Source organism: Haliotis asinina, chromosome 10, assembly GCF_037392515.1.
Source record: "Haliotis asinina isolate JCU_RB_2024 chromosome 10, JCU_Hal_asi_v2, whole genome shotgun sequence".
Classification (NCBI taxonomy): Eukaryota; Metazoa; Mollusca; class Gastropoda; order Lepetellida; family Haliotidae; genus Haliotis; species Haliotis asinina.
Window position 1 is genome coordinate 31,414,703 of NC_090289.1, and position 19,290 is coordinate 31,433,992.

At 37.1% G+C, this 19,290-nt stretch overlaps 1 protein-coding gene across 1 annotated transcript in view; it reads left to right on the plus strand.

Annotated features, from left to right (window-relative positions):
- Positions 1–247: 247 nt before the first annotated feature.
- The window catches only part of LOC137297949 (zinc finger E-box-binding homeobox protein zag-1-like), an 88,068-nt gene continuing 69,025 nt past the window's right edge, over positions 248–19,290 (plus strand). Inside the window, exon 1 of the mRNA XM_067829954.1 lies at positions 248–424. Within this exon, the coding sequence (XP_067686055.1) occupies positions 364–424 (61 nt within the window). The 5' untranslated portion in view covers positions 248–363. The remainder of the gene's footprint in view (positions 425–19,290) is intronic.

Sequence of the window (19,290 nt, forward strand, 5' to 3'; positions counted from 1 at the left end):
CGGTATGGTAAAGGTATCTCTACAAGGTGTTTAACAAGGGCCGAGTGATGGCGGATGCTGACACTGGCAGGAGTGAACAGCCCGGGCACCTGGCCATTCCGTGTGTGTCACTCGAGAAGCGCATCGCCACGCCAAATCGAAAACAAAACCTCTCGAGACCGAGTCGGAAACCGACCGTGGACTTTTTGTATGATGACACGGTCTGTTATAGTTAATCAGATTAAAGTTTCAGGAAACACGCGGTAAGAAGGAAATTTATATACGTGAAAGTGTCTACTCTGGCGACCGGAAGCTGTCGTTACGAATAACGGTACATGCGCATTTATCAAGGTCCTCCCAGCTCAGTTCGCTTTAAATGAAAACATGGCAGAGGTAGTCACCAGGTGGGGGAGAAGAAAACAGAAGAACCCAAGGCGAAAAAACGGTAGGTGAACATTTTGATTATATGATGGTGCTTGTATAAATATGTGGCTGTGTCTGCGTTAATTTATATCGCGGTTTCAGGGCGGTCTTTGGATAATTTCTTTAACGACTAACACCTTCCCGGCACCTGCGGTCCGTCATTGATCGAAGTACCAGCCTCTCTTAGAACCAGATCTTCTTAAATTATGAAGAAAACGTAATTAAACAGAGTTTAGTTGGATATTCTTTCGAACTATGAGAGATTTTAACACTAAGGACACTGATTATGAATCTAGGTAAGGAAAGGTGTGACGTTCTACATATGGCTTCGTTGGGCGTGTAGACCGTCTCTGATGGCGAATATGGGACCGACATCGGTCGTGGAAGATATGGCGGAGAAACATGGTCATCGTCACAAGACCAACTAGTTATCATTTAGTATTTATTATGTGCAGGTGTAAGTATTTTCAAACAAGTCCTCCAAGACAAATATATTTATGTCCGGGGGCGAGTGACGGATGGTGGTGTGTGGCGGCCGGGCGCTGAGCCATTTTCCTGTTGGCGACCTATTTCCACATACATTCCGATACCTACGGTGGAGTTTATTCATAATGAGGACATATTGTATGGTCTGTTTCCTAGGATGCCAGGCAATAGGGACGTGTTTGATCTTTGTCTTGTCAGTGCTTTGTATTTTCGTTACCCATTTATCCATTCATGTCATTGGACTTGAAGAAAACCATATGTTGGCAAGTGGTTTCAAGTTACGTCGCCCAGAATTTCTTTGTACCGGTGGAGTTGTTTATTTACGTGCAAATATTTAAAATTATTTGACAAGTCACCTTTACTGTTTATGTGTATTTATAGTTTATTATTTAATACGCTACACAGTGCTATAGTATGCCTTCACTGGAATGAAAACAGCCAGTTTTGGCAAATTGGATTTGTCCTAGGACGTGGCAGGTGCTCACAATTTGAACTTTGAGCAGCATTTATGCAAAATTCGTGTTTAAGAAATGCCATTCAAAAAGTATTTTATGAAATGTTTATTTATAATTTTCTTGAAGTCAAAATTTGTTTTGTGTGAAAGCATTTTATTATGGTGTCATTTGATTTGCATCTGACATTTTGACATTTTCATTCATACCAGATGATTCATTTGATGTCCTGTTGGTTTCTCTTTTAAAGTAAACTTTGATGATGATTTCTTATCCTGGTAATTCATCACAATATGGCAATTATCATTAATTACCTACTGTAGTAAGCACTGCATATTAAGTCAATTATCTACCTCCATATATTCCACTCCCTTCAACAAGGATACAGTTCCCAGTTAACCTAGGCGCGTCACTTATGTCAAGCAAGGGAACACTTCTCTCTGTTAGGTCACCTCAATCTCAGGAGTATGCAAGCGTCCTGTGCTCTCATTGGTTATATTACAAACGTCCTGATCTCTGATTGGATACCTCTTGTTCTGTGAGACAGAGGAGTCACCAAATAGCTGATTTCTGTCAATTTTGCACTGTCTTGGAACTGCACAAAGCTCCTGGACCAGTAGCAATGAAATGGGGCCCAGTGTTTTAGATAAGGGAGTAGAATTGACAGAGATACACAAAGTGGGATAATGAGACTCATTGATCATTCGGTGAGATTACTGGGTTGGAGTGGGGAATGCCTCAGTGTAACAAATATTTGTTGTTCTGTAAGGAATTAGTCATAGGCCTTCACAAAGGTAATCCATGGCAGGGTTGTGTCACACTATGAAAAAGAAGATGAGAAAACATTGTACATATTATTCACATCTTAAAACAGGATCCCTAAAAAAATTAACATTTATTAATGAAGCTTATTTTATTTTTGGCTAATATGTAGTGTACCTTAAACCCTTAAAGAAATAATTTCTCATGTAAAAAGACCTTATCTATTCATTGGATTTACAATACAATAATTTTTAATTTAATTTTATTCTAATTTTAAATATTCCTAAATCTATTTCACAGCTGTATAAAGAAACCAGTATAGTACATTATTACATATATGAAAGTCTACTTTCAGAAAGTATTAATTACTCGGGAACTTAGTAAAAACAAATATTTAGCTAATAGGAAATTAGATGGCACTTAGAGCTGTGTATTTTAACAATAGATATATTAAGAGACTCAAAAACTATATTATACAATTCTCCACAAATATGCCTAACAGATACAACACAGGAAATGTCACTAGAAAACGTGTTTGCAATCTTCTTAGTGTAAACACATTTGATCTTCTTAATTAAGACATGATTATTGTCCAAACATCCCATCACTTTGTTGGACGGGTGTATTGTCCTCTTAACCTGTCAATTTCACACCTTGTAAACACCTTAATAGGCTTAGAGTCGAGCACTGCACACACCTGTATGCGTAAGCTGATTGGCTCAGCTCACCTGGATTACCTGACTTGATTGGCCGTCTGGGGATGGTACTTTCTCCTGATTGGACCTTATGCTTCAGTGGTTTTATTGTTATATGTTACCTATATGGTGTAAACTTAATAAGTATTGCTGTGTTTAATTGTGAAGAGAACAGATTGCTGTCTTTGACTCATTCTATGGCAACGAGAATGGCCAATGAAGTAGGTATGTGACTGATTTGTTTGATGGTGGTTTATTGATATTTACATGTTGTAAAACATAACCTTTTTTTGATAGCACAGTATGCATGCATAGATGTTCATTTATTGTTCACAGTTCACAGTATGAAATCAACACTATATACACTTATTAGAATCATGGCAAGACCAGTGGAAACCTGTGATTCCATATTCATTCAGATTACTTTCAGAGAACCCATATGAGTTAGAAGTGAATTTTCTTTTAAATAATTTTTTGACTCGAGCTAATATTCTCTTATTGGATGCATTGAAATTTACCAATTTCTTTCACAGGTTGTTTTAAAGGAAATGTTTGGATATTTTTAGGCAATCATAGCTGAGATCTTTGTTTGGTATTTCTTCCTGGTGGAGAAAAAGCGCCAATAACAATCTTGGTCCACTGAGCAGTGCCATCTCAATATTCAATTACATTTAGTCAAAATATTGGTGGTTGTATCAAGAGATGGCTTGATACTAGTGATGAAGCTTGGCCCTATTGATTCCCTGGTAAAAACACTTGCCTGACATTGTGCTTTGTTGTAATTTAAAATAACATGGAAAACACTTCAGATATTTGGACACTTGCCAACATGCATATTTATTCACTCTGATAGTGCATAATAATGACATTGTAGGTAGGAGATTGAATGGATTATTCCAAGTTGGTATAGCTGACATTAACGTGAAATAGTTGGCAGTTATCAGGCTATTCCATGCTTGGTATTTATTGATTGAGGTAAAACGTGTCACAGAGGGAGTAGCCATGCTTATGTTTGTATCTAAATACCTTCGGCATATATGAGTCACTTTTCATTGGGTGCATGAATGTTGTCATTGAACAAGTGCCACTGGGTCACGCTTAACAAAAACAAGCGTTGTATATTTATTGTTTTATTATTTTTTGGTAGCTTGTTTTATTGTCAATCCATTATAGGGTTTGAAAGGGATTGACATTTCTCTGAGACTAGTTGGAGCTAATCTGTAATGGCCAGTTGTACTCTTCCTAAGGCTAGTTACACTGTATTTAGCAGTATTGAAAATAAATTTATTTATTACAATTCAAGATATTTTACAGCGTAATATTTAAATGGTTGGTAGCGAAAATTTGAATGGACTAGTTATATGTTCATTTGATATTGTAGGAAAATCTTTTATTTGTTTTTTAAACAGATGGCCATTAGTCTGTGACAAGTGAAAATATGTAAGGACTGGTTATATCTTTCTTACCTATTTGTGGATTGGCTGGATGTAAGATGACAATGGTGATAGTAGCGCTCAGTTTTGTTTACAATTTGCTTTAAGTTGACCTGCTTCTCACACTGTTTCACCTGAAATGTGTGAAAGAAGGAATTTGATGAAAGAAGGGGTTTGATGCAGGGACACACTTGCTTAATTTCAAGAATGAGAAAAAGATAAGACAAAGCCTTACCTGTGAAGCGCTAGTACTATATTATGTATTACTTATCACTAGGGCTAAAACGATTCACACTCAAGTTGATTCGATTCAGTCATTTTCAGTTTGATTCTTCATGCAAGAACCTAGCATCAAGCAATCCTGTTTTGCCTTATTTCTGCACTTGAAACCGCTGACGTTGGAGTCAAATTTATGTTTTGTCAGCATGGAAATAATTTAAATAGGTATTCAAATATTAAATAAAAACAGTGATAATGGTTAAGGTGTCAGATTTGATTTTCTGTGAATCAAACCAAATCATTTCAGCCCTATTTGTTGTTTACATCACAGTGTTTGTTTAATCATGGATAAATGTGAACAAACGTTGGTTATTTTTTGTTAAATACTCATAAATATTAAAGCAGAGATTTAGTCACAATAATTAGCAGAGATTAGTCCTGATGCTCATTTGTGGAGTTTGATGGTGGAAATTATTTATTCATAAAGGTGGGACAGAGCAGGCTGCTCTTCAATGGCTGTAATCACACCTTCGTGGTAAAACCATGGAAGCAAATATTAATTATTGAATTCAGAAAGAATTTACATCACCCCTCCCTCACCCATCTCGAGCACACATTTGAAACAATTACCTTGGAATCAAAATAACTGGCTTTGGTATGAGGGATAAGGGCGGCAAGTTGACTGTATTGCTATGATTGTTGGCGGAATTGCAGTGTTATAATTATAACTATTGAGACCCTTATCGCAGGTGGCATTAGACTCCCTACCAGACATGGTCGGAACAAAGCATGAAAAGCTTCATTGGTCGTCTTTGATCGGTCAGAATGCAAGGATTATTTCATCCTGAATGTGCTTTTCCTTCCCTGGTAATTCCAAAGTTAAATACTTTGTTCACAGATTCAGAAGTTAAAGATTACAATACATGTATTGTTAATTCGGCCATTATACAGAGGAGGACAGCGAGGCTCTTGTTGGAGCCGACTCGTCTTTGTTGGATCTCATCTTGGCGATGAAAAGATGAAGTTCTTGCTGGAGATGAATACCCAGTTTTAATATGCTATCCCATACACTGATTTCGACTGTTGTACTGTTGGCTTGACCCTTGACCGAGCCCGTATAACCAACACTTGACAGTTAAAGCTATAGCGGTAATCACAGGTCTGCTTGTTGCTGCAGCTCCAATAATGATCTATATTGTTTGTGTGTCTATTCTTGTCAGCTCATGTTGCCACTCAACAAGGATGTTGATGTTTTGAAAATACTTATTTTTGTTGTGATCTGATCATACTGAACCAAAAAATAATGCATTTATTTAATCATGCTTAATGTCTTTTAACGTGAGTGAGTTTAGTTTTGTGCTACATTTATCCAGCACTATCATTGCAGGTTTGTTAACATAGACTGCTTATCAGTGCTCAGTTGTTCATTAATTTGGGGGTTTAACTTTCATTCACACTTGCATATTTTGATCTTGAATATCATTTTAAGGTATAATGTTTGTGTTCTACAGGTTTTAGTAGTAAGAGGTTAAGATTGTATTAGCACAAAATATTTCCTAATGTTTTGCAAGGTATTTGAGATGGTAGCCCTGCTTATAGATGTTAAGTGAAAAAAATGAATTATGAAAGACAGAAATTGTCCTCTGACATTTCTGTGCTATTACATTTGATAGAACAGTCTATTTTGTTCTGGAGAATTTAAAAATTTACATTTTGAAGACTATTTGTCAATGTCGTGCCATAATATGGACAAATTTGAAAACCTTTTTTTAACACTTTTTCCCATTCCCAGAAAGAAAAGAGAAATTAATGATATTTTCTTAAGTATCATGTCAATGAAGTCAGGTCCTCAAAAAATTTTTGATAACTCGTTTGATATTGCGAACATTAACCCATCAATGCTTGCAGTATATCATATCTTTCTAGTGTCACAGAGTATCATATTCACTGTCTGGTAAAAGTCGTGATGATCAACTTGAGGCGATAGCTTTCTTTTACCATCCAATAATACTATCAATAACAAGAAATTGAAACAGCAATAATTACGTTGTCTTTCCTCCAGTAGCCCGCATCTCCACATTGCCCCAGCCTTACTCAGATGATCTTGCTAGGTAATGAAAAACGAGGAATTGTCACCTTAAATGACGGACCACACGCCGGTGACAAAAGCCTCGTGGGTGAAGGAACAAAGAGGTGTTCTTTCTTGCTCAGCTCATCCTCCTGCCTCTGACAGCCCTTTGTGGAGCGATGAACACTTATGCAATAAATCTGGATGTTGATTAGCTTGGGCCTGTAGCTCTGCTCCTTGAAGGGGGTGAGGGGCGGGCCCAATCAAGCGAGGTGCTCGCGACATCAATGCCATGTCCTCTTTTCTACAATAGACGGCAAACAGTATTCAGCAACTCTAACGGCAATACTAGAATGGGAAACCCAAGACACGCGCCTGGCACACGTTTGAGATGAATCTGAAGGTGCACTGACTCTAGCCTTACCTGGCGGCCCACTATTACCCCAATTTTGTTGATGTCGTCCAAATTTGTAGGTCTCCATGGGGTGTCGGTAGGGGACGAGGCTATCATTTCTATTGCCGAACACGCTTGCTGGGCCTTTCATTTTCTTCCCTTATGGTTCAAACTGTCATTACAAAGTATTACTGTGTTAAACTGCTTTACCTGAGTCGCGAGCATGTTTGACACAGCTAACAATGACCTATGGGATCCAGTGTCACAGAGAAAACACAGGCTTCTGGTTCATTCATGGTGCATCTGCCATACCTCCTTGAATACGGTCGTTGGCCTAAACTTGGCGAAGGCTGAAGTTCAGGTGAGGAGACAACAAAAACACCTCGAGGTGTGAAATCACTGTCGCTGTTTTGCACTTTTTGAAACATAATCTGAAAGCCCCTTTGGGCTGATCTTAGCAGTAGGGGGGAGCAATCCATTCTTGTACAGCTGTTAAGGGGAATCTGTCAAGACGTGAAGTCTTTATTTGTTGTAAGTGCTCAGCTTTAGGCAAATATGGTTAAATATTTGTGTGCATTTTGAGGCATTGTCCCACATTCTGTAGGAAGAGAAAGTTAAGTGATCAAATAGTTTGATGAAATAACAGCTCTTGAATTTTACTTTCAGTTTCACTAAAACTGCTGTATATTATGTTTATGACAACAATAGGTAGTTCTTATTGTGCTAATATTTTTGGATTTACACAGTTCTTCGATCAAGATTAAACAACCAAAAGTCGCAAACCCCGCATTAAGGTCATCCCCCATTATATTTGTACACAGTATATTGATATAGCTATTCTGTCAAATGTATTATGAAAAAGAAGTAATATTTCTATCACATGTTGAATATTGATATTTTAAAGATCCCATCTCACAAAGTTATTGGAGATTTATGGTACATAGCTAAAGTGATCGTAAGGCCCATACTTTAGCACAGACTTACGACTGCTGTATAGCTGTAAGACCACATATTTAAGACAACAAATAGATAAAAACAGTTAAAACATCTAAATGATTCTTTTGATCCAAAACTTGGAAACTGAGTTTTATTAAATTATTGTAATTAGGGGAAATGTATCATGAGGTGTGATCTCTTGTAATTTTATGATCTGATAATGACTAAGTACATGGCTCGTAGGAGACACCTTAGAATTTAATTTCTGGTTGTCATCTGTGATGTGTACAACTCGACTGTAAATATGAAGCACAAATGTTGAGGGGAGGATTTAGGTAGAATATTGGGAGATTTTAATAAGACCATAGCTTTAAGCATCTGGACTGGGCCAAGTCATGGGCGAGATCATTAGAGAGAGAGATAGCTGGCGGCCCTTTACTGTCCCTTTGTGAGGGCGTGTGTGTTGGGAATGGGATCACCTGAGCATACCTAAGGGCAAAAGCTGGTTTCTCTTCAGTTTAGAAGAAAAAGATTTGTCACCTACAAAACAATGGCAGAGGATCATGGCTTTGCTTGTCGTGTTGATTGAAAATTGATCTCCGGTTACTGTTGAGGTGCTTTGGTTTAGAGGCTTCAGATCATCTCTGAGAGTTGATGTGGGATGAGGACAGCGACATGCAGATGGTGCTGATGGCTTTGGAATGGTACCTATTATTCAGAGTCGATATCAAAATTTGCCTCCCACTTGTTATTAAGTGCAAGGGTTATTGGACTCTGGTCTGAAGATGTAACCCCTCTGTAGAGTACCTGGACTGTAATTAATAAGTTAATCAGTGGCTGCTCATTAGCATCAAGATGAATCCAGTTCTCAGCCACTTCATCCTTCTCTTCATCTCTATGTTACGCCTTTCTTCCTTCCTGCACTCCTTTACTCGTTCAGGTGAATGCCAGACAGAACTGAAACGTAAATTTCTGCCATGATATGTTTTGTATTATTCTAGGTGACAAAACAGTTCATCACTGGTCATTTCCGTGAAGGTGATGGATAATGATTTTTGAAGTGATTCCCAACAGAAACATCAATCACATGAAAATGGTAAATTTCTGAAAATGTTACTAATCCCAAAGGCTCTATGTTAAACACTGATGCATGGTGTGATTGTTGAAATCCGACACACCTTGATACATAGTGGTTGGTACCCCAAATGTTGTATGTACAATGTGAACATGTGAACAGCAGTGCTCCAGGCATCTGGCATCGCCCGTTCTATCACACCGCTGTCTGATTATGTTGTTTGTCCTAATGATTTGGAATTATGAGGTGCTCGTCTAAGGTGAATGTAATCTCCAGGTTTTGTCTCATGTTGACAGAAATATTGGGTAGTCTCATCTGCTGAAATATGATCTTTGTCCTTCTGTCCATATTTACTTGTTTTAATGAACATGTTTCGGATGTGCAAAGAAAGAACTGCTGTTATTGTTTTCAGACAATATTTCAATTAATCTTGGCGCTTACTCAAGGCTCAGAATCCATATTGAGTGGTCAGTCAGTCTCACAATTAAATTGGGGATAAGGTTGTTCCAATTTCCATTGATGGACAAGTTGGGGAGCTTAGAACACAAGAAAGGCAGTTCTGCTGATAGAGAAAAAATTCTTAGATTCATTAGTCAGTGACTTACGACTGTCAGTGGAAGTATAGAGGTGTCAGTACTTTGTTCATTATAGTGTCTTAGAAATATCCTTTCAAATGGGAATAGTACAAACAAATATGGTGATAAGTCATTGACATCTTGCATCAGGCTGGAAGATATTTTAATCAATATTTTTTTATGCAATTATGTATTTGTACTAAACAAATATCTGTAGAGACTCTGCCTAAGAATATTGATGAGGATCATGAAAGTAATTTTGTAATTGATGTCAGTGTATTCGATATTTTTTTTATTTTTGGTATTCTTTTATTAATCACTTGTTTAGTTTCTGTACATATTGCAAGTAACTGAATCAAAGTGAAATTAATTAGTCAAAGTTGTAAATTGATAGCACCCATGATTCAGTGTGGGTAGAAAAGATTTAATTATTAACCACATGACTACAGTTTTCTCATACTTCAACAGAATTTGTTTAAGCCATATAAAAAACATTTTTAAAAATACTGCTTATCGCCCCAAAATCATTAAACCTTAGCTGCAATACATATTTTTAAAATTGTGCAGGACATTGAGCTTTTGGAACCAGATATCTCTTCACAAACCACCCATCTTTCCTGTCCATATGTTTGGCTTGAAAATAAGGACAGAGTGGGTGGACTTTGCCCATAGCTGGACCAGAAATTCCTTTCGAAAATCTTGATTCCATTTCCCCTGGCATCAAGAAATATTAATCATTCTTTTGCTTACATTCATGTTTGTGAATGAAGTATGATTTGGTTGGGCATTCATATCCTGGCCATTAAGCAATGTTGTATTTATGCAAGTGCAATGATGACATACAATTTCATAGGCGGGATGGTGGCTGCCTTTCAGGGAGATAAATGATCATAATGATATGAGACAAGATTTAATCTGTGGCCGACTATACAAAAATCAATATGACATCAAATTGCTTATGTGAGGTCTTCCGCGTTCCTGATTGAGTAAACATGTTTGAGGAATATTGTACTTTCCTTAAGGATGGTTTTTACTTGACGCAAAAATGTCTAATTCTTGTAGTTGTTTACTTGACTTAAAGGGCATGCGTTAAATGGCTGTTAGTAAGGTGACTTTGTTGGGGGTCTGTTTAGCACAGCTGAAGGGAATAAATATGCAAATGATGTTGAAATGTTCTTGGTCTATTATTGCACGTTTCCTGAGTAAGAAACCACACCTTTTGTGGAGGGAAGGACATGTAGGGATATTTCTCATGTTGATTGAAATTTTGCCATGTTTTGACATGTCTTTGTGATAACTGTTGCGATAATCACCATCAGTTACAGGAGTGTGGAAACACTGAAATGTGATGCTGTAGATCTATTCTTTGTATCATTAGTATAATTTATTTGATTTTCATTAGTTTTGTTTATTGATTGATTGAACAAGATTAAGTCAAAGGGGAACAGATATCCAGATATGCAGTATATTTACAACATTGTAAATAAGTGATTTATTTTGTTAGGTGACATTCAGTAAAGAAACAGTAGCAAAGTTTTATAAGGTAGATAATGTTATTAGATTTTTCTTTCATTTTGTATATATATCAGTTTGTTATTTCATCATTTTTGTTACTTCTCTCAAAGACGTTACTACCATTTGTATTTCATGAATCCTAATTCCATTATTTTTTTATTTTATTATTTATTTTATTTTTAACAAACCTTTTTCTTACCATAAAGCAGATCATCTTCACGCTATAGGAATTTAATGTGCAAATGTTCAGATTTTACAGAAATTTTTACAGTAAGGAGTAAACATGTGTCTATTTAATTAAGGCTCCACCTAGATGTGGATGTATTCAAAGCGGTATTGTTGGTAGTAGTTACTTCCTCCTTTGAGTTCTGCATCTTTCACTCATGTCAGCAGAGTCATCGGCATCATGAGAGTCAGAGCATCTCATGATGTGTCAGACTCAGGGCCATTATAGTTATTTGTGTGGTTTGAATCGACAAGACAGCGTTGGCCATAGTTCATCCCAAATGTAGAGACAGAGGTCACTTCTGGACAAAGCCATTTAGAGATTGGTATCAAAGTATGCTCTTGTCTGTATCAAATTTATACATCAATACTGTGATGAGAACACACATCATAGGCAGTTGGTGCCATGTGTAGCACCACCATCTTCCAGTGCTATCTACTCCTCAGATTCATTGGGCAGTGACTCCCTGGCCGATACTGACAATCTTCAACACAAATCAGGAATGTCAGAGAATTCATAAATAATGACTCAAACTGAGGGTCTGGTGCTGATATGAGTTGTTCTGATGCTGTGGAGATGGTCGACCTTTGTTCAGCTGAGGGTCAATGGCTCAGATTGATATTTGTTTTGAAAGAAGCTCTTCAGACACCTGTATGTGTCCCTCCAGGAGCTGGATGGTTGCTGTGAGAGAATCTCTTTAACATGTCTGTTCCCATGCTCTAGGAACAGATAGCTGTGTTCCAAAACTTGTAAGACACCTGTAATTATGCTCTTTTTTTCTGGGAGAATCTCTGTAAAGCACCTGTTCTATGCTCTGGAGGTTTGATGGATATGTTAAGTGCATCTCTCTTAAAGATATGTACTGATGTCTTTGGGATTTGTAGATGTTTTTGAGAATTTCTTCAAAACATTGGTACTTATGTCCTTGGGGGTTTATGGGCACTTTTTCATGGGTGAATCTCTTTAAAACACCTGTACTTTGTGATGAGTGCTTGGCGCTTGTGTTATGAGATCTCTGAGATCTCTGAGATCTCTTCAGCACATCTATACTTATGCCCTAGTTTGTTGGTTGTATATAAAATATTACCCAAATGCTTTTACCGAATCTCTGCTTGGGCTAGGTGTTTGTGTCTGAAAGTTGTCTCTAAAACACCTGTTCTCAATATCTGGAGTTTGCTGCATGTGTTTAGATATTCTTGTTAAGTCACCTGCACAATGCTCTTGGTGGTTGCGTGGGATTCCCTTCATGACACCTGCACAATGCTCTTGGTGGTTGCGTGGGATTCCCTTCATGACACCTGCACAATGCTCTTGGAATACAGTGGTTGAGTGGGATTTTCCTCAAAACACCTGTGAAGTGGTCTGGGAGCTTGGTGGTTTTGTTGGGAATAGTTCTTTTAAACACCTGTAAAGTATTGAGTTTGAGTTGAGATGGGCTTTATACTTCACATAAGCATTATTTCAGCCATAGTGAAAAGACCAAGTCCACATTCATAAACATTTTGAACACCTGTAAAGTGTTCTGGGAACATTGTGGTTGTGTTTTCGAGATTCTCTTTTAAAAATTAGCAGTTAAGTTCCCAGAGTTTGATCCCTTAACTAAACGCATTCACAGTATTTTTATCTCAGAGTGTTACAGGGCTTCAGCCTGCGAGGCTTTCTAGGTGCCCCTGACCACCAAAAACACATATACATGACACACTGGTTTAAGTGAAATGGAACCTTGACCTATTTTCCTGAAAAACACTTATTGATTTCCCAGGGAATGGGTCACTGCCAATATATACTTCTATCAACTGCTACCTCAAGTGTTACCTTCAGAAAATAACCTCTCCTTGAGGAGGAGCTTTCAAACTCTCCCTTTTCCTTGCTTATGAAGGGTCAAAATGAATTCCTGTAAATACATTTGTCACTTCAGTTTCTAAATATCAAGGCTTTTTTGTACCTTCATGGAATGTTGGACAATTGAGGAAAGATTTGTGTAGAATAATCTTCCAAATAGATTTGTCAATGTGTCGTGGCAAGTCCATGTTGACATATGGGAGTGGCATTGCTAACAATTATGTGTCAAACTTAGCTAAGCAAATTATTGGAATCACTGACAAACCTGTAACAAAGAGTGTTGTTTATGAGATCTACAGCATGTTCTGTGTTGTTGCTTCCTTCCTGTATAGTTAGAAGTCTCTCAGATAAGCATGTTGTGAGCACCTTAGAGGGATAGATACATATATTTATTGTGCAAATGTTCCTTACAGAACCAATGACAATATTCTGTACACTACATGAATAAGATATATAATGAATCAAAGTTACAAAATGCAATATAATAGAAATGTGTATAATAATGACATAGGACAATCTAAACATCATCTAGGTTTGTTCATAATTATACATATGGGAGCAGATTATTTCTTTACTATTTGGTTCATTGTTTGTAAACAGGTCAAATTTTTCTGTGGTAGTGAGGCTTTGAAGGTTATTAACTTGACAGGAAAGGTAGTCAAATAAGGTGTTTTTTTATATCACCTGTAATATCAATGGTGGAAGGATGGGGATGGACAAGTATGAAGTAGGACTGGATAAGTACAAAGTAGGTTTGGGTAAGTGTGAAGTATATTCTGGATAAGTGCAAAGTATCTTTGGATAAATGTGAAGTATCACTGGATCAGGGCTACACAGCTTGTTAGAATACTAGCTGCAGTCTTACTAAGATGGACTTGAGAGTAAAGAACAAAACATGTTACGATCTAGATTTTAATTCCAAATGTATCTGTCCTATTAATAATACCTTGCATGTTTAATCAATAACAACAGCAGCCCTAGTAGAAAGGTACACGATTTTGTCACGGGAGATTAGTAACAAATATCTCTTTGGTATTGAAGCTTGTATCATTAAGATTTCAAGGCGTATTTATCATGTCAATTAACACTGATAAGAGCACTTTCTAGAGGTCAGCGCACAGGTCATTAGACAACCCGACACCTTGTGGCAGAGAGAGGAAGTGTGAGACTACACTGGCGAGGAAGGGTTCAAGTACAGGAAGGATTGAGAACAAGGACTTTGGTGTCACGTCGTTATATAATACATAGACAAGTACCTGATGTGCATTGTATGTTTGATATGTGAAACCTAGCTAGTCATGATATTCCTGATATTCCATGATATTCCTGGAGAGTGACATGTTTGAATTCAACACCCTTCTATCAGTGCTATTTCTGAGCAGACGTTTCATTGAGTACTAAACTGGCTACAAGTAACAGTTACATGTAATGTTCTTTAAAAAACGAACTGCAGAAGATGAGTGAGTGAAATGTTTCTAACATTAGAGGCACTACCAAAAGAGACTTCCTATTAATTAAACAACACATTCACACAGGCACATGCACAGATAGGTTTTTCTTTTGAGCCTATTCCTTAAGAATAACTTACATTAAAAGTCCACTTGCATTGGTAAATAATAGGTGAAGAATCCACAGGCAAACAAAATCTTTCAAGAAAAACAATGTATGAATAAATCGGTTTGGTTTTTGGCATTTGGTAATGCAGATTTCAACTTCATTTCAAGAGGGACGACTGTACCTTCCAATTATGGAACTGTCATGGTGTCATTTACTAGTTTCTTTTGTTTTGAGGGTTCAGGCATCAATAGATGTCCTCCAAAAAACACTCCCTGTCCTTGTCATGTTTCACCGCGTTTGCTGACTTTTTACGATTTTTGTTATTTCTTTTGTTGGCAGTACGTCAGGAAATCTATTGATCATTGTCATACACCAGTTTGAACTGGAGGCTCCAGGCCTACTGATAATTATACTGATTTCAATGCAAGGATTGTGCGTGTAAATATGTTGTTGGTGTTGGTGAGTGTTGCACTTCACAGTATATGGTGATGGTCAGTAAATAATCACTGTAAAAGTAGAATCACCATAATCAAATTCCATTGGCCACAAACGGCAGAGTAGTTGTAAAATGATATGTAACTGTGGGGTGAAAGTTAGTGAAAAAGGGGTTTGAAAAAGTGTTAAGCTTTTCCTTCTTTAAAAGTAATAAAAACAGCTTATTCACTTTGTATATAGAAGACATAGTGTGTACCAGCATACCTTAAAATATATATATACATTCCAGGTGTTCAAGTTTGTTTTTGTTTTTTTTTAAAAAAAGCCACTTATCACAGAGCATGTGATTTTAAACATAACTTGTCCTGACTTATTTTCCACTTGCCCTGATTTTTATTACATAATCATGATGATCTCTTAATTATGAAAGAAAAAATTAGTTAGTTAATGTTTTATGGACTATTTATTGACTACTCATCATGCCAAAGACTTTAAGTTCAATTGCCTACATGGGAACAAAGTGTGAAGCCCATTTCTGGTGTCCATTGGTATGATATTGCTGGAATATTTCTAAAGGTGGCACAAAATCCAACTCACTTACTCCTATCAAAAGTAACATATTCATGTGGAAGGATGTCCTTTGGGACAGAGTTGGGTTTCTGGGTGGTTTACTGTATCAATTACTCTTTTGGGTTCTTGGGTTACACTTGATGTCCAATGATCAGGTTATGCTAGTCATTAAAGGAGACAAGTTTTATGCTGTGTCTGTATGCCACGATAGCATAGATGGTTGTTCACTACGTCAATCACTTGATTGTGTTGATGAAACAACAAACGATACTTCCACATGAAGAAATACAGAGCAGGAGAATATTTTACAGTTATTGTTTGATAAAGGCTTTGTCTTTGCTTTTCTTTAACAGAGTTGCTGATATGTTATGAACTGTACTTTGCAAGAGAATATTACCTTCATTATGTTATATTTCCTCAGAAGTTATTGACAGAAACCAAGTCGAACTTAGCTTATTAGGTATAAAGTTATTTAGGCTTGTGTCGTTGTGATAATCATTTATGACACATTAAGTCAGTGAGTTTTGTTTTAGTCCACACTTAGCAATAATCTAACTATAAGGAAGCGGTCTGTAAATAATTTAGCTTGGACTAGACAATCCGTGATCAATGACATGAGCATCAATCTACTCAAGTATTGAAATCAGTCTTGTGTATGTAAACAAATATATTTATTTCCTTATGAAGTTATTCCAGTTACTAAATTGAGTGTGGCCATTGATATGAAATCAATTTTTATGACTGACTATTATATATTTTGAAATATTTTCGCAATTTAATGTGTAAACACCAGTTATGGTTTTATATCTGTGCAGGTGTCTTGAGTCCTGTGGTAGAAGTGATGTGTTGATAGGGTACTAGAGCAGTAGCAATTAGGTTTGTTGCATGACCAAACATTGAACTGAATGCTTGTCATGTTCAATCATTAAAGGGACAGAGAAGAACCAACTAAAATGGGTCTGATACAGTTGCGTTGATAAAACTAACATTTGGAATGAGTTAAATCTGAGGAAATGTGTGTAAATACAGAACAAAGTGTGAAAGGTCAGTAAATTTTGAACTAAGAGTCCCATGTATGATGTTGCAGAGGAATTGATGGATTGCACTAATGAACTGTCGTAGCACCATTGGTGCAGAAAATGGTTAGTTTGGTTGGTTGTTACAGTCTGACATTTTGAATTTGTTGATGTTGATGTAGGTGCAGAAGATGATGTTGAAGATGGTGGTATGATGTTGATTGGTTACTGTGATTGGATATTTGTGGTGTTGGACATTGGTTGTTGCAAACAGACATTGTTGGTGTTGCAAACTGACATCATTGGTGTTTTGTGATGTCATCATGGTTGGTTAATGGAGTCTGACATTGTCGATGTTGATGTAGGTGAGGAAGATAATGTTGAAGATAGTGATGTCATGTTGTTGGGTGTTGATATCAATTGTCAAACATTCTGAGACCTTAAAGTCTATGGCCAAGCGTGGTAGTTTACCATATACTGATATCAAAGGGTGGGGTCATTGTGGTCAAAGATTAGTGTGTATGGTGGTAGTATGAGAGGTTAGGTTGTTGTGGTTTGACATTGCTGTAGAAGGTGATGTCAGAGGGTGGGTCTGACTTTGTTTATGTTGGTGAAGGGATGGTGATGTCACAGGGAGAGATTGCAGCAATCTCACATTGTTGGTGTAGAAGGTGCAAGAGGATGATGTCATACTTCACTGTGATCGCAAAAATGCTTGCATTTCCTTTTGCAGTTGTTTTGAAATCTGATAATGAGATGGTCTGTGGGGGCGTGTAGGCAGTTGTGGACACATGTGTTATCTAGGTATGCCAGACAGGTCCTGTTTCCTAGGTGTTTGCTGCATCCTGTCTTTGTACAGGAAGCATATTGGTGGCAATGTATATCGCTTACTAGCACTCTATTGTCTTAAAGTCACATTCCAGATGCTATATTTTACATGTAACTTGTACATGGTGTGCAGAAGTTACTTTGTTAAGTGATTTTATGGAGAGCATGTAATTGATCTCAGTAATACAACATAACTGTGACTTCCTAGCTAACCATGGAATTGTGAGCAGGATTTAATGATCAGTGAAATGTTGAATAAACACAGATAGCCTTGATGAGCAAGATATTCTTCATGTGATTAAGTACCAAACAGCATTTCAATTGATCTGAGAAGCTCAATATAAGACTTCATAGAAAATAGCCTTGAAAAAAAATGCTGAGAAGTCTTGAGAATTCTGGTATATATCAGAAAATCCCATCATGTCTTGAAACCAAGGATGATGATGATGAACTTTTAAAAAACAAACATCATTCTGACACAGCATTGGAGTTATTTTTGTCATGTGGTCGACACTGTAATGGGAAAATATGTTGTATGAACATCCTTGTGTGGTGCATGAAGTATTACTCAAAATAATGATTCCTTAAAACATCCTTGCAGTTGTTTTAACATTGTAGCTATCAAATAAATAGAACAATATAATTTAAGCGTTCCTGTACAGTGCTGTATCTTTAATGGTGTAATAGGGCAAATATGTGGTTTCTTGTAGTGGATGTTTGCTGTAGTATGAATAGAAAAGTAAGCTGTATGTAAATGGATTTTGTTCAGCAAATGATTTTTAATGATGTTTGATGTCCAACTCAGCAATGTGAATCAGGTATACTGCCCGGTTTAGATCTGGCAATAAAGTGATTTACATCAAGAGCATCAAAGCAGGTAAATGGAACCAAGACTGACCAACTGGACATTTAGTCACTTTACACAACATGCTTAGGATCCAAGGAACCTGTCATCAAGGCTGCAGCGATTCATCCAGACCTTGACCTGATTCACTTTTTGATATTGGACACACGATTCGTTTCTTCATACAAGTGAAATCATCAGATTTCATTTAACTCTCCCAGTTCAAATGCGTCTGCTTTTTTTGTGTGAAATCCAACATCACCTTGCTGATGTCTGCTAATGATAATACTCATTGGATCATTACACAGGCATCAAATAATGTAATTTTCTGTCTAGGACATCAGTGCATAAAGCAATACAAGACGCCAAATATGCAACCCTGTTTGTAGTCAACATGTATCCCGAAAATGTGAGAAAAAATGTGACACAAAATTATCTGAAAAAGTGTTCGTGTTCAGATACTGATTACTTACAGTCCGAGGTGGACTGACTGAATTTAGTTATTGTGTCTGCCCTGGTATGAGAGTGTCATCCTTAGCAGTCACTTGAGTACTCCATCAGCCTCAACAGGATGTAGTGTTCATTTCTTGATGCCAGCTCAGCAAGTGAGCGCTGCTACCCCAGGGGCTGTTATGTGTATGTAGGTGTGGACACAATCATTGTAAAACAATAGGGCCATTATGGAAGTGGGGAGATGGAGAATGGATAACTTGGGTATGGGAACTGCTGTGGAACTTTATGTGGTGATATTGTCCTCACAACTAATCAACACTTAAAAAAATATTGTTTTCATCTTGAAATTAAGCATTAAATATTCTGACTGTCCCTTTTAGTTTTATAGTCTGCAGCTTAAGCACTGATCTGGAGCTTGAGTCAAGTAAAATTTTGTTCTGTCTGGTAAGAACAGGTAATAAAATATCTTCTGATGAAACTAAGATATCTTAAGAATGAAGCTGAGGG